General features: G+C 42.4%; 1 protein-coding gene across 1 annotated transcript in view; it reads left to right on the top strand.

The window, feature by feature from the left end:
• URB1 (URB1 ribosome biogenesis 1 homolog (S. cerevisiae)) overlaps positions 1-13,943 on the top strand; it is a 41,481-nt gene that overhangs the window by 4,431 nt on the left and 23,107 nt on the right. The window contains exons 5-15 of the mRNA XM_017807896.1: positions 689-785; positions 1,890-1,975; positions 3,807-3,932; positions 4,877-5,007; positions 5,308-5,503; positions 5,982-6,119; positions 6,489-6,662; positions 7,274-7,424; positions 9,934-10,056; positions 12,869-12,981; positions 13,788-13,907. Of these exons, the coding sequence (XP_017663385.1) occupies positions 689-785; positions 1,890-1,975; positions 3,807-3,932; positions 4,877-5,007; positions 5,308-5,503; positions 5,982-6,119; positions 6,489-6,662; positions 7,274-7,424; positions 9,934-10,056; positions 12,869-12,981; positions 13,788-13,907 (1,455 nt within the window). The remainder of the gene's footprint in view (positions 1-688; positions 786-1,889; positions 1,976-3,806; positions 3,933-4,876; positions 5,008-5,307; positions 5,504-5,981; positions 6,120-6,488; positions 6,663-7,273; positions 7,425-9,933; positions 10,057-12,868; positions 12,982-13,787; positions 13,908-13,943) is intronic.

Genomic DNA, 13,943 nt, shown 5'->3' on the forward strand with positions numbered 1-13,943 from the left:
TTAATTGAAAGAGAGTAGATTTAAATTAGATATTAGGGAGGAATCCTTTCCTGTGAGAATTGTGAAGCCCTGGTTGCCCAGAGAAGCTGTGGCTGCCCCATTTCTGGAAGTGTTCAAGGCCAAGTTGGACAGGGCTTGGAGCAACGTGGTCTAGTGGAAGGTCTCCCTGGCCATGGCAGGGGGTGGAATGAGAGGATCTCTAAGTTCCCTGCCAACCCAAACCCTTCAGGTACTCTGTGTTTGTATGCTTTTATAGACAAAGGCTTCCACTGTGCCTGAATTTGTAGTTTTATAACATATCAGCCCCTTTACTTAAGGGCTTTTTGAGAACTGACCGAGTGGTGCAGAAGTGAGGGTGCTCAGTGATGCAGTGTGTGCGAGGTTTGGCATGAAACTACTGTTCATATATGATTTTTCTATTAATTTATGGCCTGTCTTACATATTGAGAATTGAAAAGTCCATGAAATAGTACGCTTTCCTTCTTATGTTAAAGCGATCTGCTAATGCAAGAAGCTTTCTAGCTAAATATACTGTGGATATATTGCAAATAATTGTATGTGTATGGCTATTGTGTTTATAATTGTTGAATTTATGTGTTTATAGTACTTCTCAGGATAATCAACAGTTGCATTATTTATTTTTGTGGTTAAGTACAATCTCTGTGCTGAGAGTATCTTGTATTTCTAGGGGAGAACTGATGTCCGCATGGCCTATATTCAGTTTGCTCTCTCCTTTTTAATTGCTGGTGACAATGCAGTCTTGACACAGGTGCTGGAATTAAAAGGTACTTTGTAATTGCTTATTGTTTTTGTGTTTTTAAGGCAGAGTCTTTTATAGAGGATAATAGATGTGATCTAATAAAAAATGTGAACCACTTAGCACTAATAACGTGAAAAATATATATTTTTAATCTTATTACCTGAAAAACTTTAAACTTCTTTGGTATTCTAATGAGTGCCTCTTCTGCTTGAGAACAATATGCTGTCTGCTAAAACTTTGCAAAAATAGGAAGTCTGTGGTGACACAGATGAAAAAGAATAAATGTTTTGAGGTCATGGAGTCAATAAGCAGAAAAAAGCTTCATGGCCTGCAGCCTTGCTCATAAGACAGTAACAGTGGATATGTTGCATTAAAAATTTTTTAAATAGTGTTAAAGACTCTGTGTACTTCAGTTTCCTTTCTCATGTGAATTGTGACCCTAGGTAAGGTTATGAAAGAATTCAGTAGGGGTCTAAAAATACTGTTAAAAAATGTCATTAAGTCATTACTGTTAATTTCTCCTACTTGAGAGATTGAGAACTGGTCATAATTATTTATTTCTTTTGTTCCTGCTACCCTGACAGTTGTTCATTCTTTCAGGCCAGGGAATGGCAGTGCATACCTAGACCCAGTCAGCACAGCTGGCTTTCCTTCCCCTGCAAGAGCCCCAAGTTCTCTAGGAACTGAAGGTGTCTAACTTTGGGATGCACAGGGCAGCCAAAGGATGATGCATGTGGTTGGAGATGGAACCTCAAAATGTTTGAGAATCACTCAGGAAAACAATTGCAAGTCAAGTAAATAGCAGTTTACTCAAATTTAAATACTGCATAGCACTTTGGGACCAAAAATATATTTGAAGTTGACAGATGCTGTAGCAAGAAGTGTTAATCAGCAAGTTGGCAAATTAGCTAGTTAGGATGAGAGTAAGTTTGGCAGCATCCTTTGCTCATCACTATAGGTATGGGCACATCATCCTTCTGAACTCTGCTTGCAGCCTTTTGGTTCATCCTGAAATATGACTGCAAGGTAAATAATATGACATTGAAGAGAAATGGATACGAATTCCCTGAAGCATTTTTTATGAAAAGAGCTTTCACGTTTTCACCTAATATTTGAAATGTCGTCTTAGATTTCATTCCAGGTATTTTTCGCTCTGAAATAAAGGAAGATAGAGTTTCTACTGTAAATCTTCTACTCTCCACACTGAGAACTAAGGTATGATATACCCTCAAAATTGTGTTGTCTCACGTTTTCTGTTTTCTTTGCTGCTGGAAACAGTTCTGCAGTGATTTCTCACAAAATGTTCAGCTCTTTATTAAGACGTCTTTGTTCTGCAGCTACAAGTTTGTAAGTGTGTCTGTTACTGATAATATTTGTTGGAGTTTGGCAGGTTGGTAGCGTGGCCGTATTACTGTTTTGGGACTGAAGCTTGTTCTGATTTTCCAGTGCCTTCTTTTAAAGGAAGTCATTGCAATAGCTTATGCTTGGATGCTAATTTCAGCTCATCTTCAGTGTGTGGTGCCCAACAGATTCTCGTGGTTTTGTGGGTTGCAACTGCCAGTGAGACTGGTCCTTCAGTTAGTGTGTTTCCTGCCGAAGTCGGGAGATCAGCTAGATCTGAGTGGGTTTTTTAGCTCTAAGCTAGGTAATGATGTACACTTGTCTTTTCAGGAGAAAAAGGATTTTGTGTGCTATCAGTACAGGAACTGTCCAGGAGCTGTCTGGTTGCAGTTGAAGGGTGTGTGGTACCGTTCCCCTGCCAGCCTTGCAGGGCTCTGTTAGAGCCACATCCTGTGGTCCTGGTTAGGTGGTCTTTGGACTTGCTTACTGCTGGGATGACGGGAGATAAGTTTGGTCAAAGGTGTTTCTTTGTGGAGTAGAGGAAAAGGGAAGTCTTGTAATCAGAGAATTTGTTGTGAAAAAGAGAGGGTACATTCCACCTGCTGCCAGAAAGTACTGCTGGAAAGGTAAATGCTTCCCTTTGATGGCGTTTTTTTTGATTCTTTCATGGCAGACAGAAATTCCTTTGTGCTATAACAAGGTTGAGACAGATAACTGGAAAGCAGGAATTGCTGAAAGGTGTGAGAGTTGGGTTAGTCATGGCTGCCTTTCCTGTGCTCTGTCACTTACCTTCTGAGCATGGTCCTGCCTCTTCCCTGTGAGGCACCAGCTTGTTGCTGCTGTAGGAATGGCAACTGCACCTGAGATGTATTTTATTTCTATAAAAATGTTTTTAGAAATGTTTTTAGTTCCAGTATCTATGATTTTTGAATCTCAATTTTGAACTACTGTAACAATGTTGCACAAGCTATTGTATGGCCAGTTGAGAAAATGAAGGAAAAATAGTTTCAAATTTAGAGTGTAACCATAAGAACCTGCCTCATACTCAGGTTTTCACAACTGGCAAATTAAAGAGAAAAATGTTCTTTCATTTTGCTATTGCAATAACAGGGAAAAAAAGGGAGAATAAAAAAGCTACCATTTAAATGTAAAATAAACCTCCATGCAGCTTTGTTTTCTAAGTGAAGCTTTTCCTGTGTGGGAATCATACATCATGTGCTGTTACATTATTGGTGAGCCCCAACACACTATATGACTCCTTCAGTTGAGCAAGGAAAATAAGAATTAAAACAGTGCCAAGAATAAAACACAGCAGAAGAACTTTTGGGAACTTCCTCCACTGTGTTTTCTCTTTCATTCAAACTTTATTTGCAGCAGGCTTTACCATCTCTACCAGCACGTTTGGATGATATTAGTCTGTGGGTGTAGTATTCTAAAGGTGTTCTGTGCTTGTTAGTTGAACTTGAAAGTCTGTTCTGTCTGGCATGTGCAGGGTTTGCAGAGGCTGGTGTAGAGTCAAGGTGGAATAGGAGTGTGAGAGAAGTGTTGACAGAAGCAGAAGCAAAACCAGAACCTTTTGTCAGCCCTCGTGAGGAGAGCCAGCTGTGTGTGTATTAGAAGAATGAAGCCTGTTGCTAGTTTACCATTACTTTGTGTTAACTTGCAAAAAATAGAAGAGTTGTTAAGTTTTTCTCATCATTTTCAGGTCGTTCAAAATAAAAATATCACCAAAACCCAGAAGGTTCGCTTTTTTACTGCAGAAGTGTTGATCCACATTGCTTCGCTTTACCGGTGGAATGGGATTACTGATGTCAGTCCTGGACATTTAGAGGTCTGGTCATTTATTTCCTTGTTACTCTTAGTCTTTGTGCTGCCTTTTGTTTTTCCCCCTTCCTGCAGGCCACAGGTTTTGAAACAGCTCCCAGTTGCTCTGAACCTTGATGAAGGTTGATGATGGCAACTCAAGAAGAGGGATCTGCTGAGGCTACTGAAAAAGAAACCCCAAATTTCTTTTGCTTTTCACTGCTTGAGGAGGAGGGTTTGTTTCCCCTCCTTGACTGCCAGGACTGTAGTGCAGATCTGTTACCCTGGGAGAAATGGGTTTCTTGGGTAGAAGGACTGCATTCCTTTTCCTGGACACAGCTGTGTCTCTGTAGGAGAATACATCGGGATCAGTGTTCTTTCCACAGGCCTCATTCCCGTTGTACACACTGCCCTGATATGACAGTTAAACTTCCAGAATTGTTGCCAGCCAGACTTACAGACTTCCACTGGGTTTTGTCTACCGATTTTTCACCTTTGTGTCTGCCCTCTTATATTACCAGATGTTTATGCCATTCCAGTGTTGATATCCAGTAAACCCCTTTTGGGGGAGATCTGTTTCTAGTAGGTATCTTCTTGGAGCTGTGCAAATCTCTGACTCCATTCATAAGCCTGCATTTCAGTTTTGAAATAATTTTAAGTTCTTACAATTCCATGCAGTCTTTGTAAGTCATATGGTTTGGGATTTCCTAGCCACAGTTGTCAAGAGTCTTCTTATTCATAGGGATCTTCAGTTGTGCTGGATGTAGAAGATTAATGTAATCACAGAATGGTTTGGTTTGGAAGGGACCTTCAAGTCCTGAAGTTTCTATTCTTAATCTGAACAAAAGCCAAACTGTCTTTTAGGATTTCTGTAAAAGGAGCTTCATAAAATGTAGAATGAAACTGATGGAAGGTTTTCTGCTGTGATACCAAATCCTGTATGCTTTTTTTACTCCTTTTTGGTTTTTGTAGGTGACTCAAGGTTCTGAAGAGGTGGGAAAAACGATGGTACGGGAACTCGTGCATAATTTTTTAATGGACCTCTGCTGCTCTCTGAAACATGGCATAACGTTCTATGATCCAAGTCTTGGAACTTCTGGCAAGTAAGTCACTGGACAAGGTGGGATTGTACATGGATTTTGTGCTAGGAACAAGAGAGACCTCACTAGTTACCGTACCTGCTCTGAAATGTCTGGTATTAATTCAAAGTGATTACCATTTGTCATGCAGAAAACACGGAGGTAAATTCAGTTCTTACTTCTCTGAGCATAAACTCAGAAATTATGCCAGGAGTGTGAGAGGTCTTGCCGTCAATTAACAGTTAGAGGAGCTGCAGAGTTCACATCCTATAGGAAGTGTTAAAATAAGGGTTTCTTATTTAAACTTTTTTTTTGCTTCAATAGGGGAGGAAATGTGGTACTTCTGCACTTTCTGCTTGGTTTAAAAACCGCAACAGAAGATGACATGGTTGCTGATCTCATGGTGAATGTTCTCAAAGTATGCCCAGATTTATTGAATAGATACTTCAAGGAGACCCAGTATTCCTTTGTTCCTAGAATGAAGTCTGCTTGGATGGACAATATGAAGTTACTCAAGAAGGTAGGAGTGTGGAGGATGGTAAAAAGCCATGCTCGGAGCAGGAAGCTGTATAAACATTCAACTAAACTGGGAAAGAAGGAATTGGTATAAGAAGCAGTGGGAAACATCACATCAATGACACTTTTTTTGAGATGCATCATTAAAGCTCAGCTGGAAGAACCTTCAGTCCTGCCTGGGTGTTCCCCTCACTCTTTGTTTAGCTTAAAATGGGCAAGCAGGACCTGGAATCTGTTTGTTGAAAAGTGGTGGCCTTTAGCAGAGATGCAGGTTACATTCAGAAGTTTCATGTAGTTGTATAGGGGTCTGGAGGATGCTCTGTAGCATTTCTGCATAAAAATGGACATTTATTGTTGCCCTTACTTTTGACAAGTCAAAACCCTTCTGTAAAATGCTTCCCAGCAGAAGCTGTCATCTCCAGGGCTATGTCAATGGGGCTTAAATAGTTTTGTGGTTTGTTTTTTTTTTTTTTTTATTTCAGATCTATGAGGCTCAACCAGAGATCTCCAATTCTTTTAAGACTTCAGAATTTATCCCTCTTCCCAGGTTGCTTTCTATGGTGATGGTGACAACAGTCCCTGCAGTGTGCAATAAAATAATGTTCACCCAAGGGTTAAATGTAAGAGCATCTATAGTATTTCTGTGTTTTTTTCTGTCTCAGTTAATGCTGTTTTAAGTGTATGATCATCCAAAAAGTTTTTTAAGTTGGTTAATTACATGTAGTTTGTATTGTCTGTCCCAGCATAAATCTGGCTTGGGAAAGCACTGGAAAATGAATTAAAACCATTGATATTACTTTTAGGTGCCTTTCACTGCTCACTAGTGGTTTAGGCTGGAAATCTGAAAACCTGTGGATTCTTTCCTGCAAGCCAAGATTTAGGAAATAAATAATTTGTTGACAAATTTTAACACGTAATCAAAGTACAGATCATATGCAAAGCATAAGAGGAATCACTCAAATGTCATTAATTCAACTTCCTTCTTTCAGTTACCCAGCACAGCAGTGAAGCACAGCATCCTGTCACTGGTGTCCATGGTGCTGAGAAGAGCCTTGAAGAACATTGAGTACTGTTTGACTGAGGAAACCTGGCAAAGGTCAGAAATCTACACCCTGTCAGGGATGCAGGAGTTTGTGCAGCTGTACAGAGAAGCCATCAGCAAGGTACAAGGGAAAGAGAAAACTGGGGTCTAACATGAGTCCTTCTGCAGTCGGCAGGTAACTGCTCTCCTCTGCATTTTCTCCCCATGTGGTTGCAGCCTGGGAGCCAGGAGATGGTATCCTGGGGGAGGAGAACGCTGTGAATGAAAAGGTGTTGGTAACTGGTGAGGTAGTAGCCTATATTTCCTAGCACAGTTGGTTGATGGGAATGCAAATAAAATTTTGTTGTGAGAGATTTGTGACATTGACATCTGTAGTGCTGCAGATGAATTCCAAGAGCAGGAAGGAAGTTCTCCTCCTAGTTCAAGTCAAGGTACTCAGAAGTTACTAGACAAGGTAGCACTTGAGTTGAAAATATACCATGAGGAAGAAGGACCAACCATAAATTTTTCACAGGAAACTATTTCAATAACATATTCTTTCCAGTACTGATATTCTTCAGAAGTGAAAGTACACTGTTTGATTTCAGATCTTTTCCTGATTGTACACAAGATCAGTTCTAACCTTTGTTAAGAGCAGCAAATCCTCATGTTGGTTGATTGTATATATTTTTATCACAGGAGCTTTGTCTTACGCAGGAGAGCTGTTGGAATTTTCCCCTTTTTTGCTTTTAGCTTTTACCAGACATGAACAGTATCGTGGCTGTCTGGCAGTCCCTTCTGAAGCAAGGGAGAGAACACCATGATGGCCTAGAGGAGAAAAAGGAAGGTGATACTTCCACTGGGAAGACAACAACTGAGACAGCAGAAGTTGCTGAACAGCACGGTAGGCAAAGCAGGTGTAGTCAGCCCTTCTTATCTGTGTGTGAATGGTTGTTATGAAACCCTTATCCCATGTAAGGCTGGTAACTTCAGCAGAGTCCAGATCTCATTTGCGCATTTACTGTTCAACTTGTCTTTGTTCAGTTCTTTGGGCAGCCTAAGATCACAGTTTAATAAATAGGGTGCCATTGCTACTAGAACTTTAAGCAGTTTGACTCTCTGTTGTCACAGAATCAGAGCATGGTTGAGGTTGTAAGGCATCTCTAAAGATCATCCTGCCCAACATTTCTGCCTAAACCTGGTTGCCCAGGTCCGTACTCATATGGTTTTCGTGTATCTCCAAGGATGGAGATTCCAGAACCTCTCTGAACAACCTGTGCCAGTGCTCAGTCACCCTCATAGTCAGAGAATGTTTTCTGATGTTCAGTGTGTTCCTGTGTTTCACTTTGGGCCCACTGCCTCTGTTCCTGCCACTGGGCACCACTGGAAGGAGCCTGGTTCCATCCTTTTTGCACCCTCCTGTCAGGTGTTTATGTGCATTAATGAGATGCCCCGGAGCCTTCTTTTCTGCTGAACAGTCCCAACTCTCCCAGCATTTCCTTGTAGGAGAGATGTTCCAGTCTCTTTGCCATCTTTGTGAGCCTTTGCTGGACTCTCTCCAGTGTGTCCATGTCTCTCTGGGGAGCCTAGAACTGGACATAGTGCTCCCAGTGTGGCCTCACCAATGCGGACTGGAGGCTGGAGGGGAAGAGTCAGCTCCCTGACCTGCTGCCAGTGCTCTGCCTAATGCAGCCCAGGGTACTTGTAGCCTTCTCTGCAGCACATCACTGGCTCATGTTCAATGTGGTGCCCACTAGGACCCTTTGATCCTTTCCTGGAAGCTGCTTTCCAGTTGGGTGGCCTCCAGCATGTCCTGGTGAATGGGGCTGTTCCTCCTTGGGGGCAGGGCTCTGCAGTTCCTCCTGTTGAACTTCACCCTCCTGCCTTTGACCTTCCTGTGCTAATAGGATTTTCTCAGCCACAAAATAAAACTGGCAAAGAAAACTGATATGCCTGAAAAATAATTTTTGGAGGGATTCTTGTTTGGCCAAGGTTTTTTACCATGAGGTCATTTTTTTGAAGCGATTAGGTAGTGTGGCTACACAAATCCTTGTGTTGCTGTAACACAGGAGTAGAAACATGCAAAGTGTTGAAAGAGGGAGAGAGGGTTGGAGTGAAGGCTTCAGTTTTCCTCTCACAAACCCAGTGTCCCTCCCTTGGAAGGCTTGTTTCCATAGTCCCATTGCAGGGAACAGGGAGCTTCAGTACTGTCTGTGGCCTGCGATGTTTTATTTGTAGGCTGGAGATAAATCTGCAGCCGGTTTTGTCCTTCACAGGGCATATTCCGTAGAGAGACTTCCTGGAGCACAGGATTTTTCAGTGGATGTCCTGTGCGTGGCTTTGGGCAGCAGAATACTTGTCAGCACTGACACTCCAAGGCTTGGTTGGCTGAGTGCCTGTGGAAACCACTGGAGCAGCTGATTTCTGCAGGACTGTAGCTGTAGTTTCTCTGCTATATTTATACTGGGGTGATAATGCTGTGTCACTTACTCTCAGCTCACCCATTGCAGCTTTATGTGCACCGTGACCACCAGAGAATTCTTTTCTAATGGGAGTTTAGACTCAGGCAAACAAAGTTTATCCATGGCATCCATCCAGTTCTTCATAGCTCCCTGAGGGAGACCAAGTTAACAGGAAAAAAGTAGGTGTTAAATGTTTTGGCTGCCCTTCATGTACTTTGCTTCACTTTGTTAGTGACTGGATAACAAGTAGCTATTATGCGTCCTCATGTTACAAACTGAAAAAACATTTAGCTGCCAAGGTGGCTTTTCCTAAGAAGTAAACAGCTGCCTTATGTGGTGTTGGTGTTTCTCTCATACAGATACTTGTCTGCCTCTTGCCAAGAGGTCACATTGAGAAGGTATTATTTTGAAAGGAGGAAAGTAAAGAAAGAAAGAAAGAAACCTTTAACTGAAATAATAAATTAGCAACAAACTATAGTGTACTGTCTCCTGCACTTCCCCAGCCAAACCTACCTGACATGAGGTAAAAGTAGTGTGCCCGGAAATGGGCAGCATGACCATATCCTTGCCTTCACTTTTTTTTCTGTTGTCCAGCCCTGTATGAAACAGCAGTGGGACTGATGGGATTCTTACAGCGAGGGCTAAAACAGTGAGGTTGTGTTTTATATATGTGAGCACTTTTCAGCCAAATTAGAAATGTCAGCTGTCAATTTAAGCACTGAATAAGCTGATTTAGTTTTGAAAGTACTCGCACAGGAATGCTGGGGTAGGAAACTGGGGAATTCCATGAGTGTTTTTCTGATTCTTCTTGTTAAGAAGGTTGTAGATCATTTCCTAGGCAAGTCTATTGGAAATATAGTTAGTAATTCTCATGCTGGGTAATGGAGGTGCTACACTGTGCTCTCTTGTTATGAAGGAAGGAGAAGCTAATTCTGGAAACACTTTGTTCAGGTTCAGATGATGCCGAGACGCTGTTTCTGAAAGCTGCACTTCTTCAGGTCATATGCCTTTATCAGAAGGTTGTGCCCCACTTGGTAGCACGGAGCAACTTTGATTTTAGCAAGCTGCTAAAAGGTACGTGATGGGTATTTCTGTTTCCTTCACTGTTTTCTCTGGCTGTTCACAAAGCCCACCGCAGAAGGGAATATTTGCTCTTCTGTGGAGATAAAGAGCTGTTTTCCAAAAGTAACTCATTTTAGTTTCTTCATTGTGTTGGCATTTATTGTTGATGTTTCTTCAGTGCTCTGGCACTCTGCCCTCTTAAATTCCGTAGCTGCTCTGCTACACTCAGCTGTGTTATGCTGTGCTACAGTTTTCCTCTTCCTGTGCCATATTCTTTATGGGGTTTGAATTCTAATCTTTCTGAGAAAGGCTTACCTTCAACTCTTAGATTTCTCTGTTAACAATCCCAACATCAAAAAGCTATTTCTGAACTCCTGTTAACTGTGATGATGAAGAATGTTTTTAACAGCATAGTTCACAGAAAGTTTGAGATGGGAGAGAAGCACATCCTAATTCACCAGTGTCCCCTGAAAACTCTTGTAACAGAGATTCGGCTTCTTAAGGGACCTATTTGTCCCTTAAGTCCTGTGGGACAGAGCCCTGGAGGGCAGAGGGGCCCAAGAATGCTGGCTGATATCCAGGGATCACCTCCTCTAAGCTCAGGAGAGATGCATCATGGCGAGGAGGAAATCTGGCAAAAATGCCAAGAGGCCTCCATGGAAGGAGCTACTGAGCAAAGTCAGAGGGAGAAAAGAAGCTTTCAGAAGGTGGAAGTAAGGACAGGTGGCCTTGGAGGAATATAAGGAAATTGCATGGGGAAGCTGGGGACAAGGTTAGGGAAGCCAAGGCCCAGTTAGAATTGAGTCTGGCCAGGGATATCAAAGACAACAGGAAGGGTTTCCATAGATATGTTGCTAATGAAAGACTAGGGATAATGTGGGCCCTCTGTAGAAGGAAATGGGAGACCTGGCTACCCTGGATATGGAGAAGGCTGAGGTTCTCAATGACTTCTGTGCCTCAGCCTTCAAGGGTGAGTGATCCAGCCCTTCTGGCCATGTCAGGAAAGGCAAATGCAGGGACTGGGAGAATAAAGACCCTGAGCCCGCTGTAGAAGAGGATCAGGTTTGAGACCATCTAAGGAATATGAGTGTGCACAAGGCCATGGGACCTGATGAGAGTCATCTGTGGGTCCTGAGGGAACTGACAGAGGAAGTGGCTAATCCACTATCCATAATATTTTGAGAAGTAGTGGTAGTCCAGCGAACTTTCCACTGACTGGGAAAGTGCACACATAACCCCCATTTTTAAAAAGGAGAAAGTGAAAACCCAGGGAACTACAGACCAGTCAGTCTCACTTCTGTGCCAGGCAAGATCATAGAGCACATTCTCCTGAAAACTGTGCTAAGGCACATGGAAAGCACAGAGGTAATTGGTGACAGCCAGTGTGGCTTCACTAAGGGCAAATCATGCCTGACAAATTTAGAAAGGTCCTCCAATGCTGCTTGTGGTACAATTAATACAGCCATGTACAACTCTGGGGGAGAGAGCAGAGGGTTGTTTGGGCATCACTGCTGACTGTGGGCCATCAGAGCTTGTAGGCCACCCAGCTAGAGCAACTATCTCTGTGTTAGGCAGGCCTGTGATGTGTAAGGATGGGAGTTATGTAAATGCCTTAATTAAACTCTGTCAGGGAAAAAGGGGCTTTAAACAAAACCCCCCTCTAAATCAACTGTCTGATGCACGAGGTTTTTCCTGCCTCTGTCAAAGCGTGTTTAATTGGTTTGTCTACTTGGTGACTCACCGAATCACATACCCTGTTTATCCCATTATTACTTATCCCATTATTACTTACTGGTCTGCCTACTTCAAACTGGACAAAAGGCAGGACACCTTTTTTGTCAGGCAGAAATCTCTTTGCGGGTCTGTTTGGTTACATTATGAAATAATGAAGTTGAATAGGTTGGAAAGTGAAGTGTCATTCTCAAACAAATGTAATGAAATGAGCCTCGATATTGATTTTGAAGAAAGGTGATATGGTAGAAAATGATGGTGTAAATTAATCATGAGACTTTGTTCTCTCAAATGTCAGAGTGAGAGTTCTGTCACTCCTTCCCCCCACCTTGATGAAAACACACACACCAAATGCAGCGTGTTTTTCTGCCTCATAGCAATAGTTCTTTAAATGGCTGGTGGAGTTTATTGTTTGGTCTTACCATTGGTTAGCCTTTGTGGTGACTGTTTATTGTCCTCTCTCTAAAGTGGGCCACAGTATCCTGCACAGACTACGAGAAGCACATGGACACCAGAGCTTTGTACAGCTGATCTCCCCATGTAACTTACCTCCAGGTCAGGTGTGGGCAGGTCAGGTTTTGATCACACTGTAAGGGTCTGCACAGCTCTGTGATCTGTGAGGTGAATAACTGAGGTTATGCCATAGCAGATGTTGGGAGTAGGTGATAAAAGTGATGTAGGGAGAGACACGAGTTTAAAGTTCTATTGTCTGGAGCAAATATTGTCATAGCCTGAGTGTTAAGATTTATTGTTGACTTAAATTCTGTGGTTTGCTTTCCAGTTTATCCATCCTTTGTACTTCCTGTAGGTCACAGCTTTTCAGAGTTGCTGGGACTGATAGGTTTTGTATTCCCATGCAGCAGTGATGGCTTATGCTGGGGCAGTTGTTGGACTCTACCTCTGAGGGCTGGATTCCCACCTTGGATGGGCCAAACATAGTTTCAGTGTGTCTAGGGATCCCATGATATGAAAATTGGTGGATTGCCAGCTTGTCTCACAGTGACTGTTTGAAACCCTAAAATATGAGGAGTGTTCCTGAGATCTCAGGAAGATGGACCAGACTGAAGTTGGTTGTATTGCTTTCACATCTCAGGTATCGTCACTGAAAAGGGCCTCCGGGAAGAGGTCCCTCCTCTCCTGCAGCACCATATACTGAGAGTGGCTTTGGAACTTCCTGCAAATAAATTTGCCTGGTTCAGAGTACAGGTAAGAGACTTTGATGCAAATTTACGTTTCCTTGGCCTTTCCATCTGGCACTGCCTAGTTTTAAACTAGTCCCAGTCCAGTCATTTTAGGAGGCAACCTTTTTGTAAAAACAGTAGGAATTGCAGTCTTAGCATCAGTGAAAAATCCCCTCTGAGTTGGAAAGGTTTTATGAAAGGTGAGCAATTTTTGCTTCTCTGATGAGCACTGGACAAGGTTCCCTCAGCTCTGTATGTCTTTGGAGAGGGGCACGAGTGAGAATGTGCTGATTTCCACTTGTCTGGAAAGCCTGAGGTTTCAGACCAAGGAAATGAGCTGCTGATGGGAGCCATCTTACCTGTTCCCAGGGAAGATTTCAACATTTTTTAGTGCTCTCCATGATTCCTGGAAACCTTCAGGTCCCTAGCTCTCTTTTTTACTGCAGGCTTGTGAAATAAGAACACTGTCGAGAGCCTGCTTGTCATGTGAGGAGAGAGGAGTGGGCCAAGCTTTGAGGGGAACAGAGACTCCCATGGATTGTGATAACAGGAGTAGGAGATGTTTGGGGAGGGAGGTGGTTTTATCTTGGACCCTTGTATTGGTTGGTGTTTCTGTTGCTGGTCTCTTCTACTTTCCAAACAAACATTGTGCAAATGAGTACAATGATCCTGGCTCACTGAATGCAAGGTAGTATAAATGATCCCATTCGATTCTGGCCTTGGGATTTTTGGACAGGTCTATAAAATAATGTCTTACATATCTGCTTCAGTGCTACATAATCCTGTGCAGTGTTGCTGTAACAGGGGAATTTTAATATACTTTTCTTTTAGGACATCTCTGAGACAGAGAAGGTGTCTGGTGAAAAATCAGTCTTCTATTTACTGATGAAAATGTTTGTTACAAGTAACCATTCTCATCTGAAAATTTCCACTAAAAAACTGATCATCAAGGTAAGCATCAGAACTGAAATATCAGGATATTCACTA

This window comes from Lepidothrix coronata, unplaced genomic scaffold, assembly GCF_001604755.1.
Source record: "Lepidothrix coronata isolate B3197 unplaced genomic scaffold, Lepidothrix_coronata-1.0 Scaffold21, whole genome shotgun sequence".
Taxonomy (NCBI): Eukaryota; Metazoa; Chordata; class Aves; order Passeriformes; family Pipridae; genus Lepidothrix; species Lepidothrix coronata.